The sequence below is a fragment of the Trichechus manatus genome, unplaced genomic scaffold, assembly GCF_000243295.1.
Source record: "Trichechus manatus latirostris isolate Lorelei unplaced genomic scaffold, TriManLat1.0 scaffold00082, whole genome shotgun sequence".
Taxonomy (NCBI): Eukaryota; Metazoa; Chordata; class Mammalia; order Sirenia; family Trichechidae; genus Trichechus; species Trichechus manatus.
Genome location: NW_004444018.1, coordinates 3016714 through 3028622, shown reverse-complemented (window position 1 = coordinate 3028622; position 11909 = coordinate 3016714). Strand labels below are relative to the sequence as shown.

General features: G+C 40.6%; 1 protein-coding gene across 1 annotated transcript in view; it reads right to left on the bottom strand.

Moving 5' to 3' along the window:
* Positions 1-4661: 4661 nt before the first annotated feature.
* Positions 4662-11909, bottom strand: part of RASEF (RAS and EF-hand domain containing) — a 110110-nt gene continuing 102862 nt past the window's right edge. Inside the window, exon 17 of the mRNA XM_004381293.1 lies at positions 4662-4767. Within this exon, the coding sequence (XP_004381350.1) occupies positions 4662-4767 (106 nt within the window). The remainder of the gene's footprint in view (positions 4768-11909) is intronic.

Genomic DNA, 11909 nt, shown 5'->3' with positions numbered 1-11909 from the left:
CAGGAGTTACTGGAAGGATAACATGAGAAAACACGTAAAAAGCATGTAGGACATAGTAAATACTTAGGAAATGTTCCTTTCCCCATCTACAATAAGAAGTGCATATCTGTCTGTGTCTTGCTGGAATACGAGCTAATCACAAGTCTGATTGAGGCTTTGTGCTACCCTCTTGGCAGACAGCTTAAGAAATACCAAACCAATTGCCATCAAGTCAGTTCCAACTAACAGTGACCTCATGTAGGTAGAATAGATCTGCCTCATAGTTTTCAAGCTGCGACCCCTCAGAATCAATCACCAGGCCTTTCTTCCAAGTGGCCTCTGGGTGGGTTTGAACTGCCAACCTTTTAGTTAGTAGTCAAGTCCTTAATTGATTGTTCCATCCAGGAAGCAGCTAGGCATCTTTTATGGTAGACCATGTGCACTTGGTCCACCCTCCCTGCTCCAATGCATTTTTTACTCGTGTGTGTGTGTGTGTGTGTGTGTGTGTGTGTGTGTGTGTGTGTGCGTGCTCAGTGCTCCCACTGAAAGCCCACTGAGTCTAAAATCTCAGGAGCTGTAAACTCCTCAAAGGGCCATTGCTGCTTACAGCCATTCGAACAGCTTTAAAAGGTTAAGAGGCACAGGCTGCACATTAACTGCATAGCTGGGTGGGAGAAGTCTGTGGGAATGCACATTTTCCAAGTTGCTGCATAGCTGGAATTACCAATGGCTCCATTTTCCCCAGTTGATGAGGAGATGGCCTCTTTTATGATCTTGTCAGCTAAAACTTCCTGGTGCAAGTTTTGTTTAAGCTAAAATGGGAGGATGAGTAGGAGTTAGCTAGGTAGCTAATGGGGGAGAGTGGAATGAGTGTTAGAGAAAGGGTCCAACCCACGTGAGGTTATGATGGACAGAGCACATCCTGAAAATTCTCGCTATTGCTGACTGTCACATCCCAAGCTGGTCTACCTGCTACCCTGTTGACCAAGAGGGCTTGGCTGGGCCTTAGCCCTGTACACCAGGATCATTTTCTGAAGGCATCTGCCATTCTTTGCTCTCACCAGCCAACTTGGCAAGGCCAGACAAATAAGTGTTTTAGAGATACAGTTTAATGCAGATACATCTTAGAATCAAAATAACTTCAGGGATACCTGCAATAAAGCTGAAGGAAACACCCAAACGGCCAAAGGAAGCATGCTTTATTGAATTTACAATGCAGGAAATATTTGTAGTTCCTTAGACATTTGCATTTCTGTAAAAATTATACTTTATGGTATAATTATTTAATGGTTTGAAGGGGAATAAACAGTATAAATGAAATATGGCCCATGCTATGAAAATGCAAACCATATAAATCAAAATCATAAAACAATTAGACAATACTCAGAGGCCTACTTAATATGTACACATGAAATTTCTTACACACATATACAATAAAAGCCCACCAAACCATCACTCTGAAGCCGATCACTGTACAAATAGGAAAATAAATCTTTATCTTTAACCTCAATTTTATCTTCAGCAGGAGGGTTATGCAACTTGGGTTTATGCAAATCCCATTAGTATTAAATAATCAAATGTCACATATGTCATAGAAAGCAGCTAGTGGAAAAAATAAATTAAGAAAATACATGAGGCTAAAAGTTAAGAGTGAAAAAAATGTCTCTTTATCCCACATTCTTTTCCAGGACGAAGTTAAATTATTATCCAATGTGTCAGGACACATAAAACAGGAGTGCACCACAGTTGTGATTTTAACAGATCTCAAACAGAAATAGAGGCAAGGTGAGTTACTTGCATAGGAATATGCAAATATGTCAAAGTAAGCCTAAGATAAAAGCATACAATACTTTTGTTCTTGCCAAAAATACATTCTATATTTAAGAACATCATAAAATCAATACGTTGGTAACGATCTCCCAGCCATATAGCTGAAAGAGCTTTAAGTAGTTTTTCTTTAAACAAGAGCTAACCAGGGCTATCAGTCTCTAATCTGGATTATGTTGCCATGTTGCCAAAATATTTACCCAGGTTCAAATCGTTAAAGATGGTTGCTTTGTCCACCGAAGACACCTATGTAATCTTCAATAAATCTGGGTGCACTGGCCCAGTCCAGAGGGAAGGACCAAGTTAATACTTCTGTATCTAACATATACTCTTATTTACAGGTTGTAAGACAAATATAAAGAGACACGTTGGGGGGAAATAAATAAAGGTAACAAAATAACATGTATACTAAGACAGATTTGTGCAATTGCACCAAACAGCTAGAACGTGTCCCATATGGCAACACATACTATATGTATCAGCTCCAATTTAATCTGAGCTCGAGATACTAATGAGGCAAACAGCAGTAGCAAAACATTGTCTCACCATGTCACAAAAATAACAGTTCCTTAGTCCCCTGTTTATTTTGACAATTCACCACAAGTCAGCCTCTTTGGTAAAAAATGTCATCTTTTCCCCGGGACCAAAAAAAGCACTCTTTTCTTCTATGAACCAGGTATTCTTGCTGGAACTGTTAAGCACAGATCCAATTTCCAGTAAAAATTCCAGATGTCCTCAAAAAAGAGAAAAGGCATGTTTTCAAAAGTTACATGTTGTCATGGCTATTTACAATGTTTTCGTGTAACATGTCTGCTCAATTTTCATTATAAAAAATGAAGCTAGAAGAATTTAAGGTTTGATCATAAAAATCATAAACAGTAAAAAGATCATTCCATAGAATTGTTTTAATTCAATAAGAAGAATATTTTTAGTTTATATAATACAATAATTAGGAGCCCCTGGGTGGCACAAACGGTTAAGTGCTTAACTACTAGCTGAAAGGTTGGTGGTTCGAACCCACTGAGCGGCACCCTGAAAGACAGGCCTGGCGATCGACTTCTGAAAAACTAGCCATTGAAAACCGTATGGAGCGCAACTCTATTCTAACACACATGGGGTCACCATGAGTCAGAATTGACTGGACAACAACAATAACACAATAAATAACAGATACGATTCAAGCTTCTTCAGCAAGTTACTTGGGGTCTGGACCTATATGAACAAAGGTAAGTGAATCTCCTGCTGTGAATAATTTAATTGGTTCAGGCCAATGAAACCTGGTGTCTCTGTCCCACCAAGGACAGGCAATGACTCCTTTGGCTGTTAGAGACGTTCCAGTGGGGAGGTCTGGGAGGCTCTGCAGTTTCTAGAATGAGAGCAAGACCTCACCACCCCCAGGAGCTTAGTCCACTCTTCATGTTAAACAAAGGGCTCTGGCTTTCCTTTCTTAATGGCAATTCCATTTTAAAGAAATTATTTTCAAAACACCAAGCATAACATTTCTTTCATTGTTTATTATGTGTGGGAGCTAATGCTGACAATTGGGCACTCAGGGGATTTGCATGATATCGGGGACTGTGCTTTTAAAAACCCTGGGAAGATTTGAACTTAGCATGCGTTGTTTTGATTTGGCAAAATGTTAAACTGTTTTAAGGGCTAGTGTATTTTTTTAATGAGATATAATTTACAAGCCATAAAATTCACCCTTAATTTTAATGTGTACAATTCAGTGGTTTTTAGGATGTTTACAAAGTTGTGCAACTGTCACTACTATCTAATTCCAGAGCATTTTCATCAACCCAAAAAGAAATCCTGTACTCGTTAGTAGTCACTTCCCACTCCCTTCTTCCCACAGCCCCTGGCAACCAATAAAACCCAAAAATGCACTGCCATGGAGTCCATTCAGACAGATAGCAACCCTACAGGACAGAGTACAACTGCCTCATAGGGTTTCCAAGTCTGTAAATCTTTATGGAAGCAGACCGCCACATCTTTCTCCTGCAGACAGGCTGGTGGGTTGAAGACACCAACTTTTAGCTTAGTAGCTGAGCACTTTAACCACTGCATCATCAGGTTATCTTTTTAAGTGAAGAGTGACAACTTTTAGTATTATGTGGCTTTGAATGTTTTGCTAAACAACTGACTTTTTAGTATTCTGATATTATAAAATGCCCTTTTATATATACAACTATTTTTTGTCTCAAAATGCTTTCTTTATATATAAAAAAATAGATTTTTCTATTTCCACTGGAGCCTAGAATATTACCATTTTTTGAACTAAATTCTGCTTATTTCAGAAGTGAGAAAAATCAATACACCCATACTGAAAAATCACCAATAACCGGAGTCCTTGTTAACTGTGGGCCATCGTGCCTTCCTGTTGGTGAAGCCCTATGGGATGTGGGAGATGCCGAGGAGGAAACAGATCTAATGTGGGCTGGTGACCTGTCCAAGACCACAAGGCTACTTAACAGCCAAGGTAGTATGAGATCCCCTTTAACTAGCATCAAATATTTTAAGAAAATATTGTCGTGGGTTACCTAACAAAGCCAGCTACCATATGAATCTAATTATGTATGTCAGCAAGTTTCCTCTGTAACTTATCCAAGCATGTGATTTTTTCTTTACCACTTTAAAAACATTTATGCTTTATCTTTTTAGACTAAGGACAGGACAACATCTAACCTGAGGGCCCAATAGCTCATTGAGACATGAGGGAGGTCCTGAATTTCCCACGCTGTAACCCTCCATGTGACAGTGGTTGAAGGATACACCACTGTATGTAAAAACCAAATGAGTCACACCAATTCAGCCTGCTGAAAAGGAAGGCTTCAGAGGCCAAGGGTGTTCTGGGTTTAACCATTACAACAATTCTTCATCTGTGTTGACTTTTTGGAGTTGGTCCCAGTCAAGTTGGTAATGGATTTGCTGTCATCCTCATCAGTTCTCTTTTTCACTTCCCTGAAAAGAGAGAGAGAGAGAGGATTATTGAAGTATCAAAACTAAACCCCAAATGCCTCTTTAGGAATATGAATAGTGATGCTGAGTGCTTGCCTTGTGCAATCCACACCTTGTTGTAAATGCTTTACAGGTTTGGACTTATTTAATCCCCACAACAACCATGAGTTCATTGTACCCCATTTTACAGATAAGGAAGTAGAGGCACAAAGAGGCTGAGAAATTTCCCTTAGGTCACACAGCTAGAGAAGTGGCAGAGCTCAGACTCAAACCAGGAAGACTAGTTCCAGGACCTATGTTCTGAGCAGTAGGCTGCACACATACACACACATGCACACATATCACATGCATGTGCATACATGCACATACTGTGTAAGCATATATGCACATGCACACACTGAGAAACGTATCCATACATGTACACACATGCATACACGTGTACACACACATGCACACACGACACAGAGACATGCAGACACACACACACATGCACACACACATGAAACACACACCACACACATGCATAAGCACACACTCCTGTGCACACATATACACATACGCTACCCTCTCTTGTGGTTTCTGGATGCTTTATAATTGACCACAAGCAAAGCTCAGCATGAGTCTACAAGTCCACCTCCACTAATATGTCCACACATGCTTATTAACATATTGCTTTCTTGGCTCCTTCAAGTCTCTCCTTCTCACTCAGGCTTTCCTTGACAATCTTATTTCAAGCTGACACTGGCAGCACAGCCTCCTCTCTTTCCTGCTCTATTTTTTTCCATAGCATGAATCACATTTATGGTACAATTTACTTATTCGTTTTGTTTACTGTCTGCCTCCCATCTCCTTGGGTGCTCAGGAGGTGAGGGACTGTATCTATTTTTTTCATTGCTGTATCCTTGGCATCTAGGCAGAGCAGATGCTCAGTCAGTATTTGCTGGAGGAAAGAACATGTAGACAAATGTTCATACTCTGTTATGATAAACCTGTTTCATTTACTCAATGCTAGCCTCGTGCCTTGCACTCTCACTGGAAGATAAAATGAATGTGGCCCTGACCCTGGTGGGGTTCACAATCCAGTGGGGAACCCAAAAGTAAGTAAATGAACAAATAAATAAATGTATGACTATACATTACTCTGAAGAAGGTCAGTAGGGGAGAGTGATAAAGAACAATGGGTGTGTGTGTGTGTGTGTGTGTGTGTAGGGGGTTTCGGGACATACCCTGAGGTTCCAGGGAAAAGCAAGAGAACCCCCACCCAAGCCATCTAGAGGGCCCTTCTCACTGGATATCTGGCCCTACTTCACCCTCACCCCAACACCAACTATTCCTGCATCTGAAAGCGGCCTCCCAGCTGCCTCCCCTTCCTAAAAATCCATCCTCTGAGGTCAGGAAGGCTCTCTGAGAGTCCAGGTGGGGATTTTGCACATCCACCTGCAGCCTCAGCTCTGCAAGCTTTTCCCGGGGGACCATGAGCTAACTGCCAAGCCACAGCCTGCTCAATGAGTGGCCCAGGAAGGGAATGCTGGGCCTGTGCTCTCAGCTGAGTGCAGGAAGTGCCAGTTCTCTCCAGAAGGCACTAACGGGAGCCTCTTCTTTCCCACCTGCTAGCTCCTTAACACTGTGGACCATGGCTTCATCCCCAACTAGTGCTTGTTGACCTTAACAAAAACAATGATGACTCTACAACCATTCTTTAATTATCCATGATAATGGAGATAACAACGTATGGTTAAAATCCAGGGGGAAAAGTAACATTTTCCTCTTGGCCCTTCCTGGATTTCTTTTACGGTTAACTGCTAGAGACAACATTGCCAAAATAAAAGTCTTACTCTCCATTATCTGATGAAAGTTCCCCAGAGAAGTGTCCTTCAGGGTGCAGCCCCTGGGATGGTTGTGAAATATACAGATCCTGAAGCCCCACCTTAGGTAAATGGAATGACAATCTGTAAGTGGGACAAGTGTGACAGCTGGTCCTCAAGATGGCCCCAAATAATTCCACCCTACTCTGTCAGTGTGCAGAGCTCCCCTATCAAGAGATGGAGCCTCCAAAATACATAAAATAAACTCTAACAGCACTGAAAAGAGAAATTGACAGCTCCAGAAAAATTGTAGGAGATTTCAACACACCACTCTTGGTAAAGGACAGAACATCTAGAAAGAACCTCAACAAAGATACAGAAGATCTAAAGGCCACAATCAGCCAACTTGATCTCATAGACATATACAGAACACTCCACCCAACAGCAGCAAAGCACACATTCTTTTCCATTGCACATACAATGTTCTCCAGAATAGACCACACTTTAGGCCATAAAGCAACCCTCAACAAAATCCAAAACACTGAGATAATACAAAGCATCTTCTCTGATCACAAAGTCATAAAAGCAGAAATTAATAACAGGAAGAGCAAGGAAAAAAAATCAAATATATGGAAACTGAATAACACTGCTTAAAAACCTCTGGGTAATAGAAGAAATCAAAGATGGAATCGAAAAATTCCTATAATCAAATGGGAATGAAAACACATCATACCAAAACCTTTGGGACACAGCAAAGGCAGTGCTCAGAGGTCAATTTATAGCAACAGATGCACACATCAAAAAAGGGACAAAATCAAAACATTAGCTATAGAACTCAAACAAATAGAAACAGTACAGCAAAAGAAGCCCACAGCCACCAGAAGAAAAGAAATAATAAAGATCAGAGCAGAAATAAATGAAATAGAGATAGAAAAACAATAGAAAGAATCAACAAAACCAAAAGTTGGTTGTTTGAAAGGATCAACAAAATTGACAAAGCATTTGCCAAAATGACAAAAGAAAAATAGGAGAGGACGCAAATAACCCCGATAAGAAACAAAATGGTGGACATTACAACAGAGCCAACCAAAATAAAAAGGATCATAACAGAGTACTGTGAAAAACTACACTCAAACAAATTTGAGAACCTAAAGGAAATGGACAAATTTCTAGAAACACACTACTTACATAAGCTAACACAAACTGAAGTAGAAAATCTGAACAGACCTATAACAATAGAAGAGATTGACAAGGTAATTAAAAAAAAAAAAAAAAACTCTCAACAACAACAACAAAAAAGCCCTGTGTCAGAAGGCTTCACTGGAGAATTCTACCAAACATTCAGAGAAAAACTTGCACCAGTACTACTTAAACTATTTCAAAACACAAAAAGGAAGGGATACTTCTGAATGCATTCTATGAAGCCAGCATAACCCTTACATCAAAACCAGGCAAAGACACCACAAAAAAAGAAAATTACAGACCAGTATCTCTCATGAATGTAGATGCAAAAATTCTCAACAAAATTCTAGCCAATAGAATTCAGCATTATATCAAAAAAATAATCCACTATGACCAAGTGGGATTCACACCAGGTACGCAAGGATGGTTCAACATCAGAAAATCAATCAACATAGTCCACCACAGAAATAAAACAAAAGAATCACATGAGTATCTCAATCGATACAGAAAAGGTATTCAACAAAGTCCAACAAGTATTCCTGATAAAAACTCTCAATAAAATAGGTATAGAAGGGAAATTCCTCAACATAATAAGGGCATCTATACAAAACCAACAGTCAACATCATTCTTATTGGAGAGAGGCTGAAAACATTCCCCTTGAGAACAGGAACAAGACGTGGATGCCCTTTATCACCACTCCTATTTAACATTGTGCTGGAAGTCCTAGCTAGAGCATCAAGGCAAGAAAAAGAATAGAGGGCGTGCACAATGGTAGGGAAGAAGTAAAACCTACCCTACTTCGGATGATATGATACTATACATAAACAACCCAAAAGACTCCACAAGAAAACTACTGGAACTAATAGAAAGATGCAGCAGAGTAGCAGAATACAAGATAAACATACAAAAATCAGTTGGATTCTGACTTCTGGGCAACATGGTGCTACAGTCAGAAGCACCATGCCGTCCCTCTGCAGCAAAGATTAGAAAAACTAAGTCAAACAGAGTCACACGTCAATCCCGAAACCCTAAGCATCAAATGAAGAGAAAAAAGGACTCAGCCAAGCACTGAATGGAATAAGAAACTGACCGAGAACAGAGCATGAGGAGAGATACATGCAGAGGTCCCCTATCAGCTACCGCAGCACGGATCTGCCATCTTAGACTCCTATTGGAGATCAGCGAACAGTAGGTATGAGAAAGCAGCTTCATGGAGCTTCCAGCAGGAGACAGAACAAACGGTAACCCACGATATAGGCCTTCCCACCCCCCACCCTTCTTCATCCCTACTTAGCCTCCTCTGCTGCCTGCAGCCACAGTCTATTGGCCGGGAAGCACGAGCTTCCCCCACTGCCACTTGGATTCTACCTGCCTGCACTGGCCACCTCCCTGAGTGCCATTTGTTGGCTGCTGGTGTTGCTTTTTTCCGCTTCTTTAGATTTCTTCCTTATCTATCACCATCTCCCCCTCCTTTCTCTCAAATACCTGGCTCCGTGCACCATCTTTGCTTCTTGCTGAAAGGCTGCGAAACACTGCTCGACTGTGAAACTGCTTCCCAGCCCGAGGTGCCATGCTGGTGGGACCCCCAGGGTTTTTTTTGTTTGTTTGTTTGTTCTGATTTGTTCTGTTTTGATTTGTTTGTTTCTTTTTCTTTTCTCAGCTTGGGAGCCCCTTCTAGCCGGGAAGTACCACACGGCTTGAAAGCTAGTCCCTTACTCTGCACAGACGCACAGGGACATCCCTGGGGGCATTTCTTTTTTCTTGTTTTCTGTTTGTTTTTTTCATTTCTTTGTTTAGTTTTCTTCTCTCTCTTATTCCCTTTTTGTCTTTCTCTATTTCCAGTTTCTTGATTTATTCATTTTTTTCTTTTTGTTTTTCCCATTTCTCAGTCTCTCATCTCTTCAACAGCAAGCTCGCTTAGCACTCTTTTTTTGTTTGTGTGTATGGTTTTGGCTCCTGTTCCTCTCTCCTCTCTCATCTTTCTCATACCCATCTTAGCTCCACATATCACAATCTACCCCCTCCTTCCTGCCTACCTGCACCGTGCAGTGAACATCACACTCCCAAGCAGCACAGGCACGGCCTACTGGAACCTGCCCTGCACTGATTCCTGGTCTGCACTGTCAAACCTGGTACATGCCACAAAAAACCTATCACAGTAACTCCCCTTCAGCTGGACCTGCCTTGCTGTACCATACCTGAGTGACTGACCCTGCCCACTGTGGAAGGAAGTGAAAAGTATCATGCCCACAGATGAGCAAACAACATAGAACGCACAGCCCGCCTACTCAGACATAACCAAATAAAACAAAAAAGCAGGACAAAACAAACAAATCTACAATCAATAAACAAGGAAAATAACCACTGAATGCCCCAAAGACAGCAGATAATATCAAAACGTTTACAAAAATAGGACAGGATGGTTCCAGAAGGCGTCCAAAATAAAACACCAGATGACCTTCCAGTAGAAGAAAAGGCACTAGACCTAAGTGATAGGGAATTCAAATCTCTAATATTCAAAATTATCCAAGAGCTGAAGCAAAAAACAGACAAAAATGAGGAAAAAATGGACAAATTCATGGAAAATACAGACAAAAAATGGAAGAATTCAAGAAAATAATACAGGAACAAAATGCCAAAATAAATTCACAACTCGAAAACATACAAAAACAACAATTAGAAATCCAAAAGATAAACAACAAGATTTCAGAAATGGACAGTGTCATAGAAGGGCTGAGGAGCTGGTTTGAAATGATGGAAGACAGATCAGCGAAACTGAAGACAAACATTTGGATACAACTCTGTTTGAGGAAAAATCAGAAAAAAGAATGAAGAAAAATGAAGAAACCCTGATAATTATGTGGGATACAATCAAAAGCAAAAACCTGTGAGTGACTGGAGTTCCAGAACAGGGGGATAAAACAGAAGACACAGAGAGGATCACTGAAGAATTGCTGACAGAAAACTTTCTATCTTGGTCATCTAGTGCTGCTCTAACAGAAATACCACGAGTGGATGGTTTTAACAAAGAGAAATTTATTCTCTCACAGTCCAGTAGGCTACAAGTCCAAATTCAGGGCGTCAGCTCCAGGAGAAGGCTTTCTCTCTCTGTAGGCTCTGGGAAAAGGTCCTGGTGATGCATCAGTTTTCCCTTGGTCTGGGAGCATCTCAGCACAGGAACCTCAGGTCCAAAGGACATGCTTTGCTTCCAGCACTACTTTCTTGCTGGTGTGAGGTTCCCATGTGTCTCTGCTCGATTCTCTCTTTTATATCTCAAAAGAGATTGGATTAAGACACTATCCAATTTTGTAAACCTCATCAGTATAACCTCATCACAGTGACAGAATTTACAACACATAAGGAGACCACATATAACCTCATCATAGTGATAGAGTTTACAACACATACGGAAATCACATCAGATTACATAATCGCCAATACTGGGGATCATGACCCAGCCAAGTTGACAGATAATTTTTGGGGGACACAATTCAGTCCATGACACTTCCGCAATATCATGAAAGATGAAAAGCTGACCATCCAAGAAGCTCAACGAACCCCATATAGGACCCCAAAAGAAAATCACCAAGGCATATCATCATCACACTCGCTAAAATCAAAGACAAACAAAGAATCCTGAGAGCAGCTCAAGAAAAATACAAAGTCACATACAGAGGAGAAACAGTAAGATTAAGCTCGGATTTTTCGGCAGAAACTATGCAGGCAAGAAGGCAATGGGATGACATATAAAACCTTGAAAGAAAAAAACTGCCAGCCAAGAATAATATATCCTGCAACACTCTCGTTCAAATATGATGGTGAAATTAGGTCATTTCCAGATAAACAGAAATTAAGGGACTATGTAAAAACCAAACCAAACTTACAAGACTTATTAAAGGAAGATCTTTGAACTGAGAACAAACAATACCAGACCACAGGCTGAATACAGGACACAGGATTGTACTAAGCAGATACCAACCGAGGAAATGAACTCTTAAGGACTATGCAAAACCAAAAGAATTACAAAAGGGAACCAGAGAGGTTAATCTGTAAATGACAACAGCATCAGAACAACAGAAGTTATAGAACCTTCTAATGGAGAGGAAGTCAAGTGATACCAAGTAATAATAGACTGGCTCAAATCTAGGAAGATAAGG